The 27,128-nt window shown below is 33.3% G+C and overlaps 2 protein-coding genes across 2 annotated transcripts; both read left to right on the plus strand.

The window, feature by feature from the left end:
- Positions 1-890: 890 nt before the first annotated feature.
- Positions 891-9,982, plus strand: LOC132557674 (uncharacterized). The gene is made up of 6 exons (XM_060222192.1): positions 891-960; positions 1,548-1,788; positions 3,502-3,728; positions 7,738-7,833; positions 8,595-8,707; positions 9,818-9,982. The coding sequence occupies exons 1-6, from the start codon at positions 891-893 to the stop codon at positions 9,980-9,982; spliced, it is 912 nt and encodes a 303-aa protein (XP_060078175.1).
- Positions 9,983-11,451: 1,469 nt separating this feature from the next.
- LOC132557675 (receptor-type tyrosine-protein phosphatase kappa-like) lies at positions 11,452-20,410 on the plus strand. The gene is made up of 18 exons (XM_060222194.1): positions 11,452-11,558; positions 12,361-12,449; positions 12,540-12,721; positions 13,181-13,268; positions 14,344-14,414; positions 14,780-14,816; positions 14,947-15,044; positions 15,272-15,400; positions 15,654-15,799; positions 16,635-16,770; positions 17,074-17,220; positions 17,953-18,052; positions 18,164-18,237; positions 18,536-18,661; positions 19,216-19,332; positions 19,595-19,752; positions 19,986-20,121; positions 20,342-20,410. The coding sequence occupies exons 1-18, from the start codon at positions 11,452-11,454 to the stop codon at positions 20,408-20,410; spliced, it is 2,010 nt and encodes a 669-aa protein (XP_060078177.1).
- The last annotated feature ends 6,718 nt before the right edge of the window (positions 20,411-27,128 follow it).

Raw genomic sequence — 27,128 nt, forward strand, 5'->3', positions numbered from 1 at the left:
TGAACTGATCAAGGCGTACCTAGAAACCACCACAAACGTGTGTTTGTATATTAACTCATCAAAGATAATCTAGACACCACAGACGTTTATATGTTTGTGAACTGATCAAGTATTACATAGACAACACAGACGTTTAAATGTTTATGAACTGATCAAGTATTCCATAGACAACACAGACGTGTATATGTTTATGAACGGATTCCATGAAATTCCATGAAAATTATCGACTGGAGATTCTTTAATTTACATACATAACCAGAAACAATATTAAGGTATAGCTTATTTACTGTGTATAAAATTTAATGTGTTTTGTATATGTGTGCTTTTTGATATTCTTGAGTCATTGCCTTTTTTCTGTCAATAAAATGTAAGCTTGGGATTCATGCCGTGGTATTTAGATGTTTTTACTATACTTTGTTATTGTCAACTTAGTCATTTTTTTAAATTGCTCTGTTGTCAAAGGTCATAGATATAAGAAGTGTTATGTAACATCTAACAAACACAAATATGTTACAAAATTCTATAATATGTCACGAAATTTATCAAAACATTATCATTTTAATATTATCAACGTGCTTACACTATATAAATGATTCACATGTTAATTACCATCTAGCTAGTCAACAGGAAATTATTACACTTCCTTTATTTAATGTCAATTTCGATAATTGAGATGGACATATCATTTTTAATGTGTCATGTGTATTAAATTTAAACTCTTCCCACGAAAAATGTAAAAGCTGGAAGTCATTAAGTGGCTTGATCACAATAGTTATATCATGCTTAAAACAATAGAGCAATGACGTGACACCGCACTTAAGTATTTTATCACCAACATTTAAATTGTTCTTCCTTGTAAAGTATCACATATGATTATGAACGGGAGAGACATGGCCATTTGGGGAGTTGTTCGTCTTGTTTTTACCCTTTATGTGATTATTTCTCCATCAAGATTTGAAGGTAAGTCTGTGCAAATGTTTTTCCCTTTATCCATTATAATAACAATGTAGCACTAGTCAGGATTTCTACAGATTTTAGTAAACATTAGATAACACTTACAAAATATTTGTTGCATTTGATATATGAATACATAAGTTGAGTGAATGATGAATACATTAATATAAAGAAATGTCTCAAAGGAGGGGAGTAGAAAATACTCTTGTATGGACTTTTTGAAATCCGGAAAAAAATCAGCTTAACTCCAAAAGTGGGATTGAATATCGATAAAACCGTTTGTGTAAACATGGTAATAGGTTCAATGGCATTTTATTGCAGTAATTAAAGTGGAAGACAAATATTATACGATCGTTGTTAAAGGATATTACATAAGGGGTTAGTAGACCTAATATTGCGTCGATTTTATATATAAAGGGGTGATCACATACAATATGAACATTGAATATACTTCACAGCGTCTTAAATTATTTACTGAAATGAAGTTAAATATATTCAGTGATTTATCACATTTCTTTTGTATTGTATTTGATATATATATATATTTATATTTAAATATGAATTTTCAGAAAATGTCTCTGAAAACAAAACAGTGGCAACAAGCAGTAGACAAGACCCTGATAAATGGCCTCCAGAGGCAGCTGTAGACGGTAATGTCCAAAACAATGACGTAGATTTTTGCGCTCATACACGTGTTAAAAATGCAACAAAGGCCTGGTGGAGAGTTGACTTAGGACACAAAACAACGATCATCAACATCACAATATATTATAGGGGTAAGTCAATAACCTCTACGTCAGTCAAGTCACAACTTCACAATATATTATTGGGAGAGTCAGTTACCTTTTCGTCAGTTAAGTCATAACTCCACAATATATTACAAGGAGAGTCAGTTACCCTTTCGTCAGTCAAGTCATACATCCACAATATATTATAGGGAAAGTCAGTTACCTTTTCGTCAGTTAAGTCACAACTCTATACCACAACTCCTCTCTTAGAACCCTATCAACCTTTCATTTCCTCGTTCACCTCCACGACCTCAAACCACACTCTGTTCCCACTACCCTGTTTACTTTCAATAATCACCCTCTCTCTAATTTCTTATTTATTAACTGTCAATCTCGCGAATCAAGTCACGTTACTTTCTAAATCTAATCTTTTAAACAATAAACACATCACTGGACATTCTCTGATTTACACAGCTGTCACTGCTCTCTTATCAGCCAATTAGTTTGATACATCGGACACTCTAGCTGGCCTAAACGTACTTCCCCCTACTTTCAAAGATAACACTCTTTCACATACCTTCCGCCATACGTGTGATATCCGGGCACACTCTTACAGATGAATTCACACATGTACAGTTATACAAGTATCAATAGAGATGGAAATCATTTGCCGCATGCACATATTAAATAGAATTTCCTAAAGACTGAATAACGTAATAGACACATAAAGTTCAGAGGTCATAAGGGAAGTCCGTGTCCCTATCTAAGGCTTTGATTTTCGTTTAGATACATTAGACAACTCAAATTCATCGCACAGTTTGCCATCTTTAATGTCTGAAGCCCTAATCCAATTTGTAGTATTGTCTTTGAACTGCACAAAATAATGTTTCTCTAAATGTCCAGATTGATTTCTATTCCACATAACTTCCAATATTTCAATGATATTTTCACTTTCAGTGTCAGACTGAACACTTTCTCTATTTCTAACGCTAACAATATTCTCGGGTTCAACAAAAGGTGTAAGTCCATTTAAATTTGAATATTGTCCTTTCCATTACAAGCTGCTATCCTATAATTCATTGGTAATTTAATCTTAATTACCTTAAGAGATCCATACCAGTTTCTTAGACAGACCGGGTTTAGTCTCAGGTGAAGGTAACCACACCTTGTCTCCAACTTCAAAACTTATATCATGAGTCATTTGGTCATGATAAGCTTTTGGCTTTTGTTGTACATATTTAAAGTTTTGATTGACGAGAGTGAATGCTTGTTAGTCTTTCCTGATCTTTCAATGTTTTCTGTAACAAACGCTGATATTGATTCGTCTATCAGGTTCCGTAATTATGAGCAATCATCATCAGCATAAATAGGTTACATAATAGCTTACATGGTGTAGAGTAACAGAATTTCGCATATATATATATAGAAAAAACTTGGTTTGACGAGATGCGAGTAAATTTTTATTTATATATATATGGTGTAGCGTTGCAGAATAGCATAGATAGGTTACAGAATAGCTTACATTGTAAAGGGTAAAATGATAGCATAGATAGGTTACAGAATTGCTTCCATAATTTAGAGAAGGTTACAGAATAACATGAACATAATAAATAGTTTTTTACAATTTCGTTGGTAAGACTATTTTCGATAACTATTTTTGAGTAATTGGTTGTTATGGAAGAGTGATATTTAAGGGGGGTTTATCGCTTTATTTTTTCGCCTTGGCATCTTTGTAATCTGTTACTATGTGATCTTCAAATTCATTAGCAATTTTTATCTTACTAACGTATTTGTGTATTTTAGTTCAATTTGAACACAGATTTGCTGGTTACCAGATCTATGTGTCAAACTCAACTAAGAGGAGTCGAGCCAAACTCTGTTTCAAAGACACCAGCACAAGTCTTGAAGAAGTAAAGAATATTATATCACATCAATGCCAATATGTGGCCAGGTATGTGATGATTTACAACTTCAGGAATGAAGAAAAAGACCATTCATGGTATTCAAAGTCTGCTGTTTTGGAACTTTGTGAGGTCCAAGTGTTTGGTAAGTCAAATATTTTTTTATTAAATAAACATTGGTAAAATGTTTGAAATTTGCAATGAAGGTAGAATACGTTGCCTAGGATATTTTGCATCCTGATATCTACACTATGCTTCGCTATGGTAGAAATTTATGTATTTTTTTCATCCTTACAGCTATCAATGCTACACTCCGCAATCCGAAATTAGTAAAACAGCGATGTTTGTAATGACGCACTCCCCCCCCCCCCCTTTTTTTCAGGATGCCCGATAGGAAAGTATGGGAAAGGCAATTGTGAGCAGTCATGCTCTGACGATTGCTATGGGGGAAATTGCAACGCCGTTACTGGAACCTGCTTTGGTAAGTTTATTTTATATTCATATTTCATTTGCCAACTGCTTGCTTCATATTTAGTTAATGTCGTTTTTATTATTATATATGAGTACAATAGGATAAATTATTTTATGACCATCTTCAGAATCACTTTCATTCTTCAAATGTAATTTAGCCAACAACTTCAAGGGAAATAATCGAGTCGCTCATAGACGATGGCTATTAACATAGGATTACAGTCAAGTTTTGATCATGTATGTTACATAGATATTGTATTCTACAGAAAAAATAATGAAAAATAGACTGTGATCCCAGAGGAAGAAAAGCATTCTGGTATCGTTACCATATAGTTACTTAAGAATTCACTTCCGGGAGCTGTTTTACCTAATAGAGCCACAGAACTGAAAACCTGGAATGATATGTATACATAAAGGCACTGGAAAAATTTAATGCACATTGAAGCTTATGCGCGAGGAAAAATCGTCATTGATACGTCAAATGATATTTTTACTACTCAAGTATTTCCTTTGAGACACTTTGGGGCAACGCTGCTAGTTCAAAATGTCCTTATAAACAATGAAGATATTGCTTTTCGTTTGGGGAAGGAGAGTGTTAACAGAAAAAAGTCAAACCAAAATTGTGTAAGAACAAATCGATTGACTGTGGTTATTAACTTTGACTTACGGTTATTGTGAAGAGAAATGTTCAAGGTTCGAGGTAAGGCCTAGTTAGAAGGAGTACACTCTGCTCTCTATGTCTATTATATACCATTGTTACTATATCATTGTCAGGAAACGCTGGTTTCCAAACGTTATTACAGACAAAATCAATATTTTAATTATATAAGATTAGCATTTAATTTAGTATAGCTTATCAGTTCATTAATATTGAGAGAACAATATATTCTTCCATATTCCTCCACACTTGATAAAGTTTGCCTATGTAGGACAACTATATAAGAAAATTCTATCTTACATAGATTCCCACTTCTTCGATTCAATCTGCATTCAGGGAAGACAACTTTTTATCGTCGTCTTATTGTCTATAACTGTCAGCTCTCATCTGTCATCGTCATTTCAACAAACAACATTCAACCAAAATCTAAAACTTTTGGAGGTGTAGACGTTCCTAGAGGAAAAATGAAAAATAAAATGCATTGAAGAAGACTACTTCCCATGTAAAACTGTTGAAGAATTTATCTCTTGCGAGGTTTCCCGAAAGTTTGGTGAAAAGATGCGAGAAAAAGACGCAGTTTGTATATATATATTAGAGGCAAAGCCTCAGAATTTACCATATTTTGTGACCCTCGCTTGAAATTTCCTTCATTTATATAATCGCATTTAGAAGAGTCTTAAAGACTTTCTAGATGAAATGGTTCATACAACTGTTTCTTTTTTAATTACTCTCAGATAACATTTGTCTGTGTTGCTTTTCAAAACATAACAAATATATTGTGTTCGTTCCAGACTGTTACCAGGAATGTTCTGCTTACTGCACAATTTCTAAAGATTCTGGAACATGCACAGGTTTATCAACGTTAATTCACAAATATACGCATTAACAAAAATTTAATTTTCATCTCATTCTTCATGAAAAGAAAAAAAAAATCGAACGTAGGTGTCATGATCAATTTCATGCTAACAATTAGGTATAAGTATAATTTTATGTTGTTTTAGACTGTTTGCAGGGGGTATATGGTGACAGATGTAACCAAATCTGTTCTGACAACTGTGAAAACAAACAATGCGATAAGGATTCCGGGAATTGCGCAGGTTATGATTATACTTATTATGTTGATAGACACAATGTCGGGAACTAGAAATGAATGGAAATTAATTTTTAAAAAAACGTTACATGGTTTCACGATAATAATTTTATTTTATTTTGATTTATCTTAATAACTCTGTTTACGATCGTTATGAATGGACATGTTTATTTCATTAGAAATATTCAGTTTCTTTGTGTGTTTTCGAGGAAGCAACAGTCATTTGCTATACGTGTACTTATTCGAGAATAACCGTGTAAGTCTTTCTGTTGTTCCTATCTTGATCTACTTGTATTGAATTTGTATTGAGATTATGATTCTGATGACATGTTGGTATTTTCAGATTGCATTCCGAGAAAATATGGAAAATTCTGTTCTGAAGACTGCTCAAGGAATTGCAACGACACCATGTGTTACCGTGACAATGGCTTTTGTAAATGTAATTATCTAACACGCCTAATGAATTGATAAACAATCGGATACTGATTGGATTGTACACTGAACATAAATAAATTTCTTATATTTCATTTTGTATTAAGATTGATATAGCGGGACCAATGTTTTATCAATACTTTAACAATGCAACATATACAGACATTATATATGGGTTGGGATATCAGTCTTCAAGCGTATATTAATCCCGTATATTTGTTATGTGTTACATCGAATTTAACAAATCTGCCGACAGGTTTCCGGTTCCTCTCTTAGAACGTGATCACGACTCCTTTTTTGTAATATCATTGTCGCTGCTTTACGCAAGGAATTACTTAAAGGATATATACAAATTACTGTGACTTGTTTCATTATTGATGTAAACTAAATACTTGAACACTAGCATGGACTTTAGTAGGGTTCGTTGTTAGCTTATCTACTTCACGTAGATCCTATCACCAGTATTCATTCTGCATTAAAATGACATCCGTTTAAACAGGAAATATTTATCTGAAATTTTGATTAATTCCAGTTATATATTTACAATTATAAACTGTTTGCTCTCGCAATGCACCTATTTACATTTGTTGTGCTGAGTATGAGGCCTAAGATTTTGGTGTAGCATTCAGCATTCAAAACCGTCATGTAAGCGTTGAAATGACATCAAAGTAATATTAGTTTTTCGACGTTTTGAAATACTAGATGTGATGTCGTATGCTGTATGAATACTGACATTTCATTCTATAATGTGAAATTGCACATTGCTAATGGTGTTTGATTCCTCTTGCTACAGCATGCGTTCCAGGAAAGTATGGAGATGTATGTGAGCATGACTGCTCTAATAATTGTAAGGATAAAACCTGTATTCAAGAGAACGGCAACTGTTTAGGAAGGTTGTAAATTCAAGATAAACCCAATGTTATCACTTTATGTATATGACAGATGTCAGTGCGCCTTCTTTCTTATTTTGTCAATGACTTTCATGTTTAATTTCGCAAATATTAGCAGTATAAATTATCATCGTACTGCGTGTTTTTATTGAAAATAGTAAACCTGAATGAAATCTACAGCAAAACCCTACTTTAAGCAAAAATAAGTTATTTTGCTTTTACCGGTAACAATATACTTTAAATCTTCACTTTTTAACGTAGTTATATTGGAAACAAAGAAAAAGTACTTGTGAACAACACAGTGAAAAGTATTATACGGTTTTATGACGGATTGTTATGGGACTTTAAACGTTTAAAATGTTATATAGACGTTGAAATGACATTAAAATAATATAATTTGTTCGACCTTGGAATAACGTTATAAGATATTGACTGAGTAGCATTATGCTGTTTCAATGTTAATATTTCCTTCTGTCAGGCGAGATGTATACTGACATCACAAACGTTTCAATGTTTAAAGAATTCACACAAGTATCGGCAATAATTTTGATGGTCAATCATGGACTTAGAAACATGTTTATATCATGCTAATTTATTTATAAAATTGTTACAGCATGCGTTCCAGGGAAACATGGAGATGTATGCGAGAATGACTGCTCTTATAATTGTAAGGACAAAACCTGTATACAGGAGAACGGCAACTGTGTTGGTAAGTAATAAATTCAAGCTAAATCCCATGTTATCAAATTCTGCCTAATGCTTTTCTACTAACCAAAGCATATCAGAGATTACAAGAAAATTCGTGTAAAAATGTTCATGCATGAACAGATGACAGTTCATCTACTTTCTTTATATTGTCAACGACGTTGATGATTTTTTCGCAAATATCTTCAATATTACTCGTCATTGTACTACGCTTTTTGTAGAAAAGAGTGAAAAAATACAGAATGTAGTATTTATATTGCATTTATCGATTGAAATATGTCTATTATAAAACGGTGTTATATCAAAAACAATGAAAATACACCTGTCAACACCACGGTGCACAGTATTCGTATAGATAAAACAAAGGAAACGTATCATTTTGATCTTCAAATTAGTTCAGTAGATTACTAATGCTTAAGAGGTTTCAAATTAGTTCAGTAGATTATTAATGCTTAAGAGGTTTCAAATTAGTTCAGTAGATTACTAATGCTTAAGAGGTTTCAAATTAGTTCAGTAGATTACTAATGCTTAAGAGGTTTCAAATTAGTTCAGTAGATTACTAATGCTTAAGAGGTTTCAAATTAGTTCAGTAGATTACTAATGCTTAAGAGGTTTCAAATTAGTTCAGTAGATTACTAATGCTTAAGAGGTTGATATGATTGAAAGATTTCTGACATTGCTAGCGTTTCCAGTAGGAATATTGATGTAGTGAAAATTAAAATGTTACTTTGGTAATTGTGTATTTGCTCTTTGATTCTATTTCAGGATGTGTTCGTGGAAAACAAGGTTTACAATGTACTAAGAATTGTTCAATTAACTGTACAGAATGTAAGCAAGACGACGGAATATGCACTGGTAAAATCATGCCTTCCACAATCGTTTGCAGAGAAAAGTTGTTTTCTCTTTTAAAAAGGGGTTTTCATTGACTAAAATAAAGTTTCAACTATAAATATGACGAGCTACTTATGGTGAAGTATTACATAATCAATTAATTATCATGAATTTTACAATACCCATATTTCATAACATAATCACATCATGCTGTATTTGTTATACATTGATACCAAATTCTTCAATGTGATAATACGTTTTTGATTCGTCACAAAAATATCTAGATATCAGGAATCTGAAACATTGTAGATAAGTAATGTAAACATGATATTTCCATTGATGACAAAAGAAAGGTTTTATTTTTATATTATTCTTCAAAAATCACCAACCCTAGAATATATTCAACCCCACATTTGATTAGTATCATGTTACAGTAAGATGCCTTGTTCAAAATATTGAAAGTTACTGTATACAGAGCTTATTCATTTATTTACATTACCAACTCACACTGCAAAAGATAAGATTTTGCACCATCCATAATTTAGAAAAGAGATAATTCATCCTATACTGTATCCTCCAAAACTGTTGTATTTAATTTTGATTAAATATTATAACGATAACATAATGTCCACTTTAAAACGAATTGTCATATATTGTATAAAAGGGAGAACATTTGTCTAGATTGTCAAATTAGCATTATGAGGCAAACAAAAAACAAAAAACAAAACAAAAAACAAAAACAAAAACAAAAAAACAGGGAATTATACCCCTTTCAAATGCATAACACATAGACTTTAATGTAGATAGAGACTTAGGTACCAGTATGTATATAAATAATATCTGATATTTATGTTTACTAAAAAGTTCAAGTGAAATGATGCTAGGGTTCCGTCTGGATTTTAATTTTTTTTTTTTTTCGATAATATTTAGTTTTCCTCATTAACCTCATAAGTTTCAAAATTTAGACCGCCAACATTACTAACGTGGTCTAAGAAGACGAAACAGCTGTATGATGCAGTTTGATTATATGGCGGTATTTTTTTTTTATAAATTTGATATAATTCCGATTGTGCTTTGGACATGTACACCGAGTATCCTGTCGAAAAATTAATCTATGATAGTTATAATAACGTTAAAAAACGTTTGGGTTTTTTCAGAATGTGTTCCTGGAAAACACGGGATTATCTGTGAGCTGGAGTGCTCTGAAAATTGCCACAACGCCATATGTTATAAAACAACGGGCCTTTGTCGAGGTCGGTGGATTTTACTGTTTAGAGATACCATTTGTAATGAGAGAAAGGAAAAGTCTTTTGGATCTTTGATATTTGATTGTTTCTTCTTAGGTGTGTTAAAGTAGTCAAGCCGTTTGTGTTTTATTGCTTATTGATTTGTGTCGTTCGAATATATTTATTTCACCTTTGATATATATTGTCAGGGACTTATAATATAGAGCGAAATGATACTAGAACAACTGAAGAATACCCTAGCGTCAGCTTTCTAGAATGTTTGCCGAGACGTGAAGTCTTCGAAGACCCTTCTCAACAGCATTTAGCTCATCCTATCTATTTGTGCCATTACAGTAGTATATTGCGGTCTTTGCACTGACCAGGCCTGACCAGAGTAATTAATTACCGAAACAAAATTATTGATAGTAACTTAAAGGGGTGTTTTGCAAAACTTAAATGAATCAATCGGAAAATATTCACAGTTTTTACGGTTATTTAATTAAAGATTAAATGAGATAATTTTCTTTATATAAGGTGGTTTTCATTTGTCAAAAACTTAAACATTCGTTTTTGTTGATAAATATCAAAAGTTAACAGAAATTATTTGTCACAAATGTTAGCACAGTATATTTGGAGAAAAAAAATATACCGCAAGACTGCCTTTTTTAAAATAAAAGATCGATGCCAGATTTTTACGCGTAATATGATGGACCGTAATGGTGATTTTTTTTGTTTTAATATCTAGACTGTAAGGACGGGCATTTTGGTTTCAACTGCACTCGCCGATGCAGAGCAAATTGCAAAATATGCAATAGACAAGATGGTAACTGTACAGGTAATATGGTAATAGCCCTTTCGTAATAACTCATAGTAAGGCAATTTTATTTTTCTTCAAATATTGCTCCCTACGTATGATTTTTCCAAGGGGAAATAAAAGTCCTTAATTAAGTCACCTGGAATTGAATTAATTAAATAATGATTCGTATTTAACAATATCATTCTCTGTGTAAATAATCCTGGAAACAATCATATGTGTACCGTTTGATTGTCTTATTCCCTTTTTTCTCTCTTTTTTCAATCGAAATTTGAGTGAAAGGGAATTAAATATTGCATAGTATTTGTAAAGCAACATAAAGCTTTTGGATTAGACAGATATATTTCCATCAAAACACAGAATAAGTCACGAAAAATTCAAAAATGTTTTGATATCTTAACTGAATTTATATTCAAATAGAGTGTGTAAAAGGTTCGTATGGTGGAAATTGTAGCCAGCCATGTGTCAATTGTGAGGTTTGTGCAAAGGAAACAAGAGAGTGTCTCACTGCCTGCATATCCGGATTCGAGGGGAAATTCTGTCAAACGAGTAAGATGTTTTATGTGACATTGTATTGAACATGTTTAACACAAAAATGGGTTTTCCTATCAGTAAGATCTGATGCAATCTATTCTTGTTGACTCAGTACAATTAAGTTATGATTTTATGTCTTTGCTAATTTCTGCAGTCACCACGTACTGATATCATGAAAGTTATTGAACACTAAACAGCAATAAACAATCATACTCTAATGCTGTTTTACTTTGAAGATTCAAAGGATGGTACCGGCGTGGCAGTAGGTGTTGTTGTTGGACTAGGTGTGGTGGCTATTGTAATCATACTGGTTATTATCTGGAGGTAAAAACGTAATTTTCTTTATTCACAGACAATGTATTTAGGTACTCGTGACAGTATCTAGTCCATGTGAAGTCGGACGCTCATGCTGATGCTCATTTATTTGTCTTGTGGTTCCGCCTATTTTCTCATTTGGGAATATGTCATCGAATCGAGCAATATCTACATTGCGCGTATCGTCAATGAAGCAAAAGACGCTAATGTTTTCGGAACATTTAGTCTTCTTCTCCTTTCACTCTTTAATGAGTCCCCGTGTTAATCTTTCTTCCCTTCATATTTTGCCCTAGTTTCATTGTAGGTGAATTTGAATCGAGATTTAGTTGACATTTTGGTAGTTCTTTGATGTTACTGTAGTACCTGTATCACATAACTGCAGGTACCCTGTTAAGACTCATTACAATGCACCAGTTATGAAGATATATAGGTTCTTCAATCGTAATCTCCCAAGCTGCAAGAGAATGGGATTGGTTGTAGCGTTTTGAACTGTGGCATGAAGCTGACAAGTAAATCATAGTTTCATTGTATTCATTATCACTTTAAAAATCAACTATGGTTTAGCATTGACTTTAATGTGTTCATTGTAAAACAATAAAGATGATGAAAGATAGTTTATCATATAACACTATCTTTTTTTGGCACTGCTTAAGTCATTAGAAACATAAGACTTGGTATTTATACAGCCAGTCCACTTTCTTTTCCCTTTATTTCAGCTTTGTCTCAAGCCATTCACTTTGAGAAAGATGTGGCCAAGACATATATATTTTAACAATGTTTTCAAATAAATACATGTTATTGTGAATTATAGATACAAACTGAGATCCACGAAGGAAGATTCGATAGATGACCCCAGAGGACAAGAGCTGTCTCAGTATCGAACATCACCCCGAGACAATGGTGATTATCTAATTATTTCATCAATTTTTCATGTGTTCGTTTTGAAATCCGCTTGGTGGCTATGACATGTCTTTATTCTGTTAATGTCAGATGAAAACGTTACCGAACCCTTAACGGACTCCGAAAATGTTTACATCAACGTTGTGGACCCAGGAGTTATAGGACAAGTTGACTGCAATGTCAATCCTGTTGGTATAGCCATTAATGACCTAAAGTCAGTAGTGAACACTAAAATGCTTAACCAAGCGAAGGCCTTTGAAGATGAATACAAAGTAAGTACCAAGTAATTGATCCTTCTCTTCCATATAAATTTGTATGTGTTGGGGTCGTTTTTATCGACTTCAGCTTTGTCCTCTGTAATACCTAAATAGCAACAGCCGAATAAGGAAATAGATGTAAGGTTCATGTTTATTAAACATGTCGATAACGTGTGGTACATCTTTACTCATTATGTAGTATAAAGCTAAACTTGTGTCCGTTTGGTAGAATAATAAATATTGTTATTTTGTTAGATTTTTTAACATCCTTCTTTAATGCTATTTTGCAATGTAGAAAACATACTAGGAATAACAATGGCTGGTATAGTATGCTATTAAACTATTCGTACTTATAATGTAGCGTTAAAACATTGCTATGCTAATTTTAAGCAAGCCACTTAGCGTAAAAACTTAAAAGAATAACTACGCATTTATATGCGTTGTTCATGATTATACATTGTATGTCATACACAGTCCCTGCCATCAGGAGATTTACATGAACATAAATTCGCAGTGCTTACCGAGAACAAACACAAGAACCGATACAAGGCCATATTTCCATGTAAGTAAACTTAACAAACTGTCGTTTTGTCAAATATTTACATTTGCATGCCAATGAAATGAAAATGCGCTAGTAATGAAAATATCAGATGAGCACAATATGATTTTTACTTGAAAAAAAGACATTTATAAGGCCAAAAATGCCACTCCAATGTTCCACTGTCATTGACCTTCACATTTCTGTGGGGAAAAGATTCTGCTAATACTAAATGATTAAGATAACCAAAAATGAAAAATTCATATATGTGTGTGTGTGTGTGTGTGTGTGTGTGTGTGTGTGTGTGTGTGTGTGTGTGTGTGTGTGTGTGTGTGTGTGTGTGTGTGTGTTTGTGTGTGTGTGTGTGTGTGTGTGTTTGTGTGTGTGTGTGTGTGTGTGTGTGTGTGTGTGTGTGTGTGTGTGTGTGTGTGTGTGTGTGTGTGTGTGTGTGTGTGTGTGTGTGTGTGTGTGTGTGTGTGTGTGTGTGTGTGTGTGTGTGTGTGTGTGTGTGTGTGTGTGTGTGTGTGTGTGTGTGTGTGTGTGTGTGTGTGTGTGTGTGTGTGTGTGTGTGTGTGTGTGTGTGTGTGTGTGTGTGTGTGTGTGTGTGTGTGTGTGTGTGTGTGTGTGTGTGTGTGTGTGTGTGTGTGTGTGTGTGTGTGTGTGTGTGTGTGTGTGTGTGTGTGTGTGTGTGTGTGTGTGTGTGTGTGTGTGTGTGTGTGTGTGTGTGTCATCAAGCCATTAATAATTCAACATACCTTTTATGTATATGTATCCCCCTGTCATTGATATTTCTTTCGCCCTCGCTTTTGATTTCATTTACATGTGTCATCATGTAATTGATATATTTGTTGAATTCTACAAACCGCGCTATTTGCTCCTTTCAGGGTTCAATATTTATCTAGATTATGCAAGACAAACTATATATTTTACAGACGTAGAATATCACACTCTTTCGTGAAACAACTAATAATTGATTTTTGCAATTAGTTTCATTCGCTTTTATTAATTGCAACTACCACAACCAACTATTATTTTGACACTTATTTCAATTGATGTGATAGGAAATATATGTCCTTTGATGATGTTCCTCTGTTTACAGATGACCATTCCAGGGTGATCCTTGACAGTCAGGACAAAGACTCTGACTATATCAACGCCAGCTACATTGACGTCTGTTTTTATGCATTTGTTATCATGAAATACAATAAAATATAATTAAACATGAGAATATGACAAAAACAGCATATATTTAAGTTGTCGTTATTGCTTTACAACTTTTTGACGTAAATGTATTTATGTAGCAGAAATAATGTTAATCTGCAAATAAATTTCAAATGTTGGTATGTCTTTTGAAATCATTGTAATGAACATTTATGTCATTTCCTACACCTTTTACCTATATACTCATGTACGTTTTACCGGTCATTTGTTGGGTAAAGATGACGGATTGAAGTTACCGAACCGTTACTTACACAAACAATTGTGATATATGCAACTCTTTTCATATAACAATGGATAAATGTGTTACATTTTAGAGTGTCACGCAACCTGCCGAGTACATAGCAACACAAGGTAAACAAATATTTTATCATTGAAATAAATATTTAATCTGTTCAACAACGTTTACATATATATCATATATCAATTACTATATGTATATCTAATATTAAAATAATCTTTGCCTACTTTGCCTTACCATTAGGTCCGACATATAAAACTATTGACGACTTTTGGCGAATGATCTGGCAACTCAAATCTGGAAAAATTGTTATGCTGACCAATCTTGAGGAAGGGACAAAGGTAAAATTGGAGCAATTAATATTGTGTTTAATTCTTAACTATGTATTATACTCACGCAAGTGTAAATACATATAGTGATAACATGATATGCTTTACTGAAACATTTGAAATCTTATTGATACCAATGTTAAACGAACGATAGTCGGCTGCTAACTTGTATAGTAGTGTCCATGATTCACTTAACATTTAATTGTAAAATACTTTCTTGAACTTTATTCCATTCATAGAAAAAATGTGAGAAATACTGGCCTGACGAGGGAGAACAGATGTCTACGGTACACTTCAGTATTACACTGAAAAAAGAAACAGGCTATGCTTTTTATGTTATCCGGGATATTATTGTTACAGAAAGAGAAGTAAGTTTGTATTTCTATTCTTCATTTATTTGCTGATTCAGAACTAAACAGATCAACTTCAATAAAATTAATGTATGCTAATATTCCCTCTTGATTGTTTTTGTTAATCGGTTCAAGAGGATATGTTATTTTCCAAATATCTATACTAGACAATTATTGTTATCAATAAAAGCAAAAAGAGATGTGTTTTATAAGCGTTGTTCGTCATTCCCCAATTTAATTAACGCTGATAACTGAATAATGTTATTTTTAGACTAAGTCTGTGCGACAAATTCACCAGTTCCACTATACTACGTGGCCTGACCACGGGACTCCGAACCCAAAAGAACTCGTCGTCTTCCACCGCAGAGTGAGAAATTACAAGACTTCCCTTAATGGGAAAATGGTGTTTCATTGCAGGTAAATTGGTGTGCATTAAAATGCTACACTAACATTTTGTTGCAATCTTTATAGTTAATAATGCAATGTATAACTGTCTTAAGGTAACCAGATTAAGATTTATATGAGGCATTCGTGATTAATAAAAGGTTAATCAATATGCCATGGGGTTGGACTGGTTAAATATGGTAACCAAACTCATTAGTCCCCTGCCACCGAAACAGTTGAGAAATTATAGTTTTACTCGCTGTCCATCCTTCCGGCTTCATGTTTTAAGGCATTTTCATCAAACTTCCATCACTAAGTATGCAAAGTATCAAAATATCTTGGACAGGTAAGAGTTTCAGGGTTGATAGGTCAAGTTCAAGGTCACTCTCGCTATTTTTAGAAAATCAGCGCTCTGGCTGTTTTATCCCTTCGGTGGTTCGCTTCAAATTTCCTTAAGGGATGTTGTTAAGCCCCAAAAAAATTTACAAATACTCTTAAAACATTATTGCACATTGGTGGTGAAACATCATTGTCAGATAGTCGTACGTGTTTATTACATTGTTACATTAAAATCAGTTATGAGAAATGCATTCTTTTTCAAATCAACAGTGCCATCTTTATAAATTATTATAATGCAATATCCAACGAGGCCTGTAGGGAACATGTATTGTTTAAGCAATACTCAAAATACTTGCAACTTTTTCTGCACCACATGTAAAGCAATTCTTACAAACGGTGCGAAGACACTGTCGTTTTTATTATGAAATCATATTATTACCGTTTCTGCTTACAGTTTTTTGTTTACAAATATAACAACTGTAAGCTCACAAAATGGTATTTATCAAAATGATTTGTTTATCACTTTCAGTGCTGGTATTGGAAGAACTGGAACGTTCATCGCTCTTGATGCTTTGTTTCATTACGGAAGAGAATTCGGAATTATTGACGTCATGGAGTACATTGTAACAATGAGGAAGGACAGGATCAACATGGTTCAAACAAGTGTACGTCGTTATGTTTTTCTAATCTCATCTTCGCTAAGATAGATCCTTGCATTGTTAAATTCGTTAAACATTTGCTAGTAAATGACCAATCCTCTTTAAACGTCCTTGATATAGAACATTAATTTTGATTTCCATTCATTGTAATAAGATATCTATCGGATAAAAAGCAACTTCGTCAAAACAAAACATTTATCGGTATTCGAATACCGTTGCTTTTATAGGATATAGTAAATAATACAAGAATACAAATTTGATTCTTGAATTATAGAAATAAAAACTTCATAGAAACATTGTTATCTACAGGACCAGTACATTGCCCTTCATCACATCCTGATAGAAGCTTTTGACATGCCGGATACGCTAATATCACGAATTAAGTATCATACATCCTTAGATAACCTGTCTGGCAACGGACCACGTAATCAAGCAAAGCTATGGCAGGAATATCAGGTAGATGTCTCTACGAAAGGGATATGAATTGGGTATCTAGTATGCATCGTTAGCTCGCATCGCTGTTTATGATGTTTATGATAAATCCTGAATCCTTTAACTTTCATAGGGCATCCTTTTTCAAGTGAGTTTCTTTCACCTTATCTACATCTACATGGTTTGATAGTGGACAAATAGTCTAGAAATTAGAAATAGAAATGTGAAAATGTACTCCATACACTAGCGATAGTTGTATTTCGCGGACATGTTTTTGATCGTTATACACGTGGTTTAAAAGCAAAAACAAATAACAAAAACTTAAAATTGTAGTTTGTAAATTACAAAAATAACGAGGTAATATCAGATTACAAGAAAAGGTCTCCAACTTGCAACTTCCTGTGCGAAAATGAAATGCCTGACTTACCAGTACTTATCAGCTAACATTTCATTATTTTTACATTTAAACGTCATCGTTCTCATAATAAAAAACAAGCTTGTATAATCAACCACAAATTCTAATATTTTGGCAATTTATAAATCAACCCCTCCGCAAGAAGGTATAACTTTTGTTTGTCTAGAAACTCAATTTTGAATGATATGTCGACATCAACATCTATATATACACTGCATGCCCATTTTAAAGAATTGTACATGACTTCTTCCTATGAGACATCTAGATTCATGCTATATTTTACCATTGTATTTTCATGGCGTAACCAAACAATAAATGAATTATTCTGTTCTCCATTTAAGTTGTTGCAAACCACGAGGCCAGTATATACCCAGGAGGACTATCAGACAGCACTTCTGGCTGTCAACAATGACAAGAATGTCGATCCTAACATATTACCAGGTAAAGTATCCAGGATGTTGTTACTGCATGAAAAACATGTGTTCTTGTATCTACTTAAAATGTGTGCTTGAATCTTGTTGACTAACTTTCTGTGCTCTTGATGTTTTTCAGTCGACAAATTCAGAGTCTACCTGATGTCATATGTCTCCGGCAGAACAGATTACATCAACGCTGTTGCAGTTCCTGTAAAATTTCTATAATTATTTCACACGTCAGTTAAACTATACAGGGTAGTGAACAGTGGCAATAACTACCATGGAAAATAACTGAAAACTATCATTTCAATGCGTCATAATAATCCTTACTTCAATGCATTTTGTGATCCACATAGAGGATAACCATACCTTCATTTTCTTTTTTTCTATTTTAATCTCACTTATTTCATATGATTGTAGGTGCTTGATCTATATATAATTCTGTATACATTCATCATAAACGATATATTTTCCATCAACCACTAAACGTACAATATTCTCTTTCCAGTCCTACACCTCCGGATCTGGTTTCATCATTACCCAAATTCCTTTAGAGGATACCGTTATTGATCTGTTAACCATGCTTATGGACAACCAGTGTGATACCATTGTCATCATTGGAAGGGACAGTCTCGTAAGTGGTCAACATAGTCCATCACTACAAACAAAGGATGCGTAAGACGCGGTTTATGCATATTAGTAGCATTATTGTTCTACATCTACTTTTTGGAGGGGCCAAAATTTCAATGGAAAGTGTAATCAATGAAGCCAGAGACGATTATTCTTTGGGAACACTTGGCCCGTCTTTGCTCTTAGCGCTTGTATTTAATAGTTTGCCGTTCGGAGACACCTGGCCCGCCTTTGCTTTTAGCGCTTGTATTTAATAGTTTGACCTACTTAATTTCGATAAGATTATGTCCACCTGTCAGTATATTCTTTGTTGCTTTATTTGACAACTATAACTTTTTAAGGGAGTCATGAATCGGTCTCTTTTTTCTCTAAACCTTCCTGTTTAAATATATCTGTTAAATGGCGATGATAAATTCCTCAATGATAACATCCTTTACAGTATACACAATTCCCTCGAAATTATCCTTTGTTCACTGTGATTTGCTTTCACTTGTATCGATATTCTTGATTTCCGTATGTATCAACTAATGAATTAAAAAACAATAATTCGATACACAGAAGTGGTTGCCGAAAGAGGGCATTGATGAAACCATTGGATCCTTCGTGTTGAAACATGCGGAAGGGGCTTCAAACCTACATAACGTCGATGTGCTAGATATTGGAGTCACAAATCACGTAAGATTCGAAAGTTTCTACTTTCATTGGTGAAAATGTGATATTAGTGCTACAAACTTCCAATATTTTTAATGTTAGTTTTCTTCAAAATTATTCCATAATTCCATTATTATGAAATACAAATTATAAAAGCTTAAAATTGATGGAGCAAACTACATGTATATACTAATTTAACTGAGAGTTGGCCTTTACCATTCATTCACGCAATTCGAATTACCAATTAATAAGATATTTCTGTGTTAAATTGCATCCAAAATTTCAGAGCAATCATTATGATGCCAATGTTCGGATTTTCTGTATGACTGGTTGGGAGGGAGACATCCCACTTCTGTCAGATTCCTCTACACTCCTTCAGCTTCTTGAGCGCATTGACAGTAGGCGGAAGTCGAATGACACCATGAGGACAGTAGTGATGTGCCGGTATGTATTGACCATCCTAGTAACTTGTGGTCGGCTATATTCGGACAAAAGTTAGAGTAAATGATGATATTGATAAAATCTAAATACAGCACAAACGATATACTTCAGTTTTACTTTTTACTTAATTAAACATAATACCAAATGTCGAATATGACAAGGAAACGAAAAAATCAAACCACTACGATCGTTGAAATGTAAACGAAAATATTAATATTCAATATTTACATGATCAGAGACGGTTATACCAAAAGCGGACTCTTTTGCTGTATTGGAAACGCACGGGACCAGATGAAAATGGACGATGAAGTCGACATTTATCAAGTCTCCCAACAACTGATTGTTAGACGACCGCAGTGCATCACAAATTTTGTAAGTAACAAAGATACCTATGTGATATTACTCATCGAATATATATGTATCATTGAACGATCTGGGTCAGTATAGTGTTTGTATTTAGTTTTTTTGTTTCGATATTTCACGAGTTTTTGTTAAGTCCAATGGCTCTGATGTTTTAGATGAATATACCGGCTATGTGTTAGAGTAGGTAAACATATTCAATACATACTATGTCTGTTCTGTTTCTTTACAGGAGCAATACCAATACTGTTACAACGTAATCAACGAATACCTTGACAACACAGACTTGTATATCAATTGACATATTAATTCCTTTCCTAATGGTACAAAACAACGACTACCTACACACTGTATACCTGTATCATGAACAGCAGATTTAGGAGTTGTGTCTACCATAACATCAATTTGTATTCGTTGGAAACAAAGAAAGACACAAGGAGTTCATAGTGACACGTTGTGGACAGAACAGAAACGCAATAGCCTATAAACAGAGGATTTTCAGTGCCATATAGTTATCAAAATGATATATTGTAAATATGTAAATTGTCTCGCATGCTTGTTACCCTTATATTTTAGAATATGAAACATTACAGAAAATATTAATGCATTTTTGAAATGATTCAATAAATAACTGATATGTTAACAGTATTGTACACATGATACTTGTTTATGTAATATGTGTATATTTTTTCAATGTCGTAGCGAACTGCACTACAAACCCCACTTTAAAAGGAAATAAATTACATTGTAGCATGCGATTCCATGATAGGAACATACCTGTAAGATTCGTTAAAATAAAATGCTGTAGAGATGTTATCTCACTTTGTGATGGAATGTTGATAATGACATTGAGTGTTTTTATTTAGTGCAGTTAATAACTTCAATAATGATTTCGAAAGTCTTATCAAAATAGAAAAAAATAAGTTTATATGACACCAGAGAAAGTCCACTTGGTTAATATGTACAGAAAATAAAGCAGTAGATATGATTTTTCAAGTTCTCAAGTTCAATATTTTATAGAATCTTATAAGCAAATTATGGGAGATTTTACATGTGGTATCCTTATTGTGGTCTGTAAATGAATGTTTGGTTAGTATGATCTATATAACAGTATTTGCATATCATAGTTTATATAATAGCCTTTGTAAACTATAGCTTGTACATAAGTGTTTGTATATCATAGTTTGTATAACAGTGTTTGTATACTACAGTTTGTATAACAGTGTTTGTATACTATAGTTTGTATAACAGTGTTTGTATACTATAGTTTGTATACTACAGTTTGTATAACAGTTTGTATACTACAGTTTGTATAACAGTTTGTATATAGTTTGTATAACAGTTTGTATTCTATAGTTTGTATAACAGTGTTTGTTTACTATAGTTTGTATAACAGAGTTTGTATACTATAGTTTGTATAACAGTTTGTATACTATAGTTTGTATAACAGTGTTTGTATTCTATAGTTTGTATAACAGTGTTTGTATACTATAGTTTGTATAACAGAGTTTGTATACTATAGTTTGTATAACAGTTTGTATACTATAGTTTGTATAACAGTGTTTGTATTCTATAGTTTGTATAACAGTGTTTGTATACTATAGCTTGTATAACAGTTTGTATACTATAGCTTGTATAACAGTGTTTGTATACTACAGTTTGTATAACAGTTTGTATACTATAGTTTGTATAACAGTGTTTGTATACTATAGTTTGTATAACAGTGTTTGTATACTATAGTTTGTATAACAGTGTTTGTATACTATAGTTTGTATAACAGTGTTTGTATACTATAGCTTGTATAACAGTTTGTATACTATAGTTTGTATAACAGTGTTTGTATTCTATAGTTTGTATAACAGTGTTTGTATACTATAGCTTGCATAACAGTGTTTGTATACTATAGTTTGTATAACAGTGTTTGTATACTATAGTTTGTAAATAGTATATATGTCTAAACACCATGAGCTGCTTGTTCTTGGCATAGAAAAAAAACCACAAAAACAATTTAATGAAATCGATCGTTTATTTATTCTTAAAAGACGTCAACATCACCCAGAGACTAATAATCCCATAGGTGACAAAGCAAGCAGCATAACCATCAAACAAAGTAATCAAGAATTCTATTTACCTAGTTGTCCCTTACCCAAAGACCAATAATCCGTAAAGCCTTAAATCATGTTAAGTGAATAATAAAATGTTGACCTGACAAAAACTGATATCCTTATGATATTCTCATAGTAACCTTAATGTCTTTGCCACGAAGGTCCGGTTCTACACCGCATATCACGAAGTTGTGTTTAGATCCGAACGATGAACTGCAAACATATAATACACGTTAAAATAATGATTAGCTAAATTTCTCGAGGAGGAGGGGAATGGTCGCGTGCCATTGAAGAGTGTTCGAACCAAGGGAGACATTCCCATCAAGCATTGGTCAATGTTGCACAATACTATATCTACACTACCAACCCTTTTCCCCTAAAACATTTTATAGAAAATAATATCTTATTTGTATATTAGAGTTTGCATATCTTGCAGTTGTGTAGGATTTATATAATGATAAACATTACATTGTTCTATATCTTATTTCTAAACTATATATTAATGTAGATATTGCACTACTATTACATGATTTCATTTCCCCTAAAATGATTGAATACACATTCCTGCTTAAAGAATATTTTTGTCTAGATTAAACCTTAATTGGAAGTAGTGCAATTCTTTCGTTGAGATTAAAAACGTGTTTATCATTTTACTACCGTTTTGCGATGACTAGTGGTGCAAATGGTTGCATATTTATCGACATATTTTTCATTATGTTTACATGTAATGATGATGATGATGATGATGATGATGATGATGATGATGATGATGATGTTGTACTGGTGTCATGATATACTAGTGTTACGATGTACTGGTGTCCCAATGATGATGAATATGATGGAGATGATGATGATGATGATGATGATGATGATGATGATGATGATGATGATGATGATGTAACGGTAATGATGTATTGATATCATGATAATGATGATGAGTATGACGTACAATGATGATGATGATCTATGTATACATTTTCAAAAATAAACATATACAAAAAAGACATAAACTGTAATGTGTAAATGCACCTTTACAGATTAACCTCCAGCGACAGTATCCGAGATCAGACAGGCAATAAAAAATTTAAATAGTCACCTGAAAATAAATTTCTCGTCATGACATATCAAACACAGAACTGGAAGCTCTAACAAGTTATCGTGACTTACAGATGGAGATGAAACAGCTTATTATACTTTGACGTTAACAACGAAATATTTTGTTTTACATATAACTGTTGTGTCAAAACTCTGTTGTAAAGGATAAATCCTTGTTAAGTCGGCACGCTACATATCTTACAAACTACTGACATGTTATCAGCATAAGGAAAGTGAAGTATACGGGTTTTCATTTTAAATTTTCACTTACAAAAATGGAATGTCAACAAACGGAAAAAATTGATTGACAGACTTGATCCGTCTGACAATTGTGTAAAAAATTTCCATATTATATATACCGGATTTCGTTGATCCTCTCCTACTACCTGACTATATGTTATTTATTAACATACATGTCATCAAATCACAAAAACATTTTTATAAAATGATCCTTGATCAGCAAGGTTTACTAATTATGAGTTATATTGGGTATGAAAATGTCAATGTCGGGTATTGTCACCACGTTGATACAATCCCTGTTTCCGTCATCTCACAACTGGAAGCCAAAACATGTTGTCTGTCTCTGCAATATCAGCGTAGCCAACAATTCTCCAACTATTTGGCATTTTGGATCCCATGAAGTAACCTCTTTTTTGTCCAAACTTGTCCCATAACTGCTCATTAGAGTTCATATCAGGTGATATTGCAGGTCAGGGAGCATTTTTATCACTTCTTGCTGAAGATGGTCATGCACAAGGAGAGGCCGATCTGCAAATTGATGGGAATTAAAACGCGAAACAAGATGGAAGGATCTGATCACGGTCCTTCTGTCCACAGTTCCATCAATGATATGCAAGCGAAGCATACATATTATAGAAAAGCATCCCCAAACAGAGACACTGCCATCACCAAATGCTGGTATATTATGTCATTTGTCGGACTAACTAAAATTCGGCTTTCATCAAACAGAGCTTCGCCAAGACCTAATATTCCATGTCTGGTGATCAAGTGTTGAGTGTGGTCTTGCTTGTTAATAACTTCCAGTCAACAGAGGACGTTTTACTGGTTGGCGGGAGAGGGGCGCCCATCGTTCAAACGTCTGTCGACAATACCCCTGTTAAGTGAACATTGACGTTCAACCGTCCTAATAACAGCGTTGAATTGGACTCACCTTGCATATCTACACATAAATCTATTCTCACTATTGATGGTATTTCGATATCTACCAGACCTGGCAGGCTTTTGACTCGGCTGCCTTATTAATGTCACAATGTTCCATGGTCTCCTTTTCCGATAGCAGCCTATAAATTTGATTCTATGGAGTAGCATAGCTTTCCGTCTTCAACAATACAGACATTTTCTTAAATTATGATGTAGAATTGTGCTATCCGGTTTGACCTCACATGCTGTGTCATGTTTATGTAACTACCACGTGAGTTTTTTTTTATGTGGTTCTTATCGTGTTTTACTTAACCGGCTAGGCAATATATCACTTACACGATACGGGTATTGGTGATATTGACGATACGGATGCACACTGTTAGATGTGGATTTGAACTGTTTCTTTTACAACTAATATAATCAGTTTTACAGTGGAAAGATGAAAAAGAGCAAGCTAGGTGTTATACTGTTACAGACAATCTTCGGTAAGTGTCATTATAATGTATTTCAATGTTGACATCAATCGATCAGTACAAATGTTCAATGACAGCAGGGTGGTTTATTTGACCTACCACGCGGCTTTATTTTTACCTGCAATCTGTTTTGTCTTACATAACAAATATTTTGTATATAAACAATCTCATAATTTATAATATTAGGTTTTACGTATTTTCGTAGGAAAGCATATTTGGTACAACTTTTTATAAATATAACTTCCGTGTTGATATACAGTGCAGGTAGAGATAACACACGCACTGGTTCACGATACCCCTCATAATCACAACTGATAAATGAAATCTGTCTACCTGGATAACCTTAAACTCTTGCAAAGATAAATCAATTGTTTTACTCGATCAATGTCGACCTAACGATAATCAGAGCTGGTTTAAATTCTTCATGCAATCTTTCTACTTACAGATATAAAATAAACATAGATACATGGCGCGTTTTGTTGTTATTTTTATCCGATTGGGTTGTAGCCGAAAATATGTGACCTGTTGAGACATTGATCATGTGACTGTGTAAGAATAGAACAAGTGTGACCTATTGTGATGATAATTGTGTGACTATCTGATGATAGAATAAGTGTGAACTGTGACCTAATGTGATGATAATTGTGTGACTATCTGATAATAGAATAAGTGTGACCTGTGACCTATTGTGATGATAAATGTGTGACTATTTGATGATAGAAGAAGTGTGACCTGTGACCAGTTATATTGTGAATCGTGTGACTGTGATGATAGTACATGTGTGACGTAATGTGTTGTTTATTTATGACTGTGATGATGGAATATGTGTGACGTAATGTGTTGTTTATTGTGTGATTCTGTGTGATGATAAAACATGTGTGACGTAATGTGTTGTTTATTTATGACTGTGATGATGGAACATGTGTGACGTAATGTGTTGTTTATTTATGACTGTGATGATAGTACATGTGTGACGTAATGTGTTATTTATTTATGACTGTGATGATAGAACATGTGTTACATGTTGCTTACTGTGTGATTCTGTGTGATGATAGAACACATGTTGTTTACTGCGTGATTCTGTGTGATGATAGAACACGTGTTGTTTACTGTGTGATTCTGTGTTGAAAGCCATGTGTAGCATAAAGAACACATTACAAAATCACGAGAGGAGAAAGGGAGAAAAAATACCGATGCATTAATATGATCTAAATTCAAACTCAAATTCGATGAAACGATTTACAAGTAGACCCCTTCAATTTGAAGCAAGACTATGAATTTTGGAAAAATAAGTACCTTCCGCGTGATAACACCCGCTATGTTGAACTTGCAAATTCATACAAAAGAATGTTGCGTTTCCTGTTGAGAAGAAGCTAACCCACCACCAAGCATGCATCAAATACGTCTAACTTCATGTCGCACCAGGATATAAAGAATACTGTCAATTATCTCATTGTACGACCATTAAAACTTCCCAGCAATTAACATCAGTCTCTTGAAACCCTGTAATGTGGCTTTGTCTGTCAGCTGTCCCCATTTTCCTATGAAATCATGATATTAGATATAAGCCTCTAAATATCGAAACACCTGTAACATGCTAACACCATAGTTTGGTGAAGCAGGGGCATGTTGCTATCCCGAAAAGGAAAATTCACGATAATAAATCATCTAGTATTATACAACCTAGAGGAAAGGTGTCCATGTTGGTTCCATTGTACGTGAAAAGTTGAGGTAAGCGACTGATGTAGAAATAAGTGTACAGGAACAAAATACGATTTGAAAAACTTAAATTTAATGTTTTTTAGAGTCTCGGTGATTGATAAATTATATTCTAGGTACCAAATGTTTTTAATAAAATCAATTAATTAAAATTATAGAAGTAAATTGTATTCATATAATTTTTTTCCGAATGACCGTTATAGTTAAGGTTTAATCTGTTTTAAAAGATCAATGTCATGGTAAGCACTATTTTCAAACTGATATTAAGTAATAAGAATTACACGACAAAATCTATCATTTTACAGATTTTTCAATTCACTACGTGATCGGCAACGTTACTTCTGACATTTCATGAACTGTTAATGCTATAATAAATGATGAATTGTTAGTTTCAAATCATTTAGTATAACCTTATTTTGACATGTATAAAATTGTTTTGAAACTATTCAAGAAATTAAATGGTTAC

The sequence above is a fragment of the Ylistrum balloti genome, unplaced genomic scaffold (genome assembly GCF_031769215.1).
Source record: "Ylistrum balloti isolate Yb309-2 unplaced genomic scaffold, AGI_CSIRO_Ybal_v1 Utg370706, whole genome shotgun sequence".
NCBI lineage: Eukaryota > Metazoa > Mollusca > Bivalvia > Pectinida > Pectinidae > Ylistrum > Ylistrum balloti.

What these genes read in the sequence shown, in the direction of transcription:
- LOC132557675 (XM_060222194.1), top strand. Translation starts at nt 11,452, where the DNA reads ATGCTGTTTTACTTTGAAGATTCAAAGGATGGTACCGGCGTGGCAGTA. An exon ending in TTATTGTTACAGAAAGAGAA is followed by an intron (nt 15,401 to 15,653) that starts GTAAGTTTGTAT and finishes TGTTATTTTTAG; the next exon opens with ACTAAGTCTGTGCGACAAAT. An exon ending in CGCAGTGCATCACAAATTTT is followed by an intron (nt 20,122 to 20,341) that starts GTAAGTAACAAA and finishes GTTTCTTTACAG; the next exon opens with GAGCAATACCAATACTGTTA.
- LOC132557674 (XM_060222192.1), top strand. Translation starts at nt 891, where the DNA reads ATGGCCATTTGGGGAGTTGTTCGTCTTGTTTTTACCCTTTATGTGATT. An exon ending in TTCTCCATCAAGATTTGAAG is followed by an intron (nt 961 to 1,547) that starts GTAAGTCTGTGC and finishes AAAACAAAACAG; the next exon opens with TGGCAACAAGCAGTAGACAA. An exon ending in CACAATATATTATTGGGAGA is followed by an intron (nt 1,789 to 3,501) that starts GTCAGTTACCTT and finishes ATTTGAACACAG; the next exon opens with ATTTGCTGGTTACCAGATCT.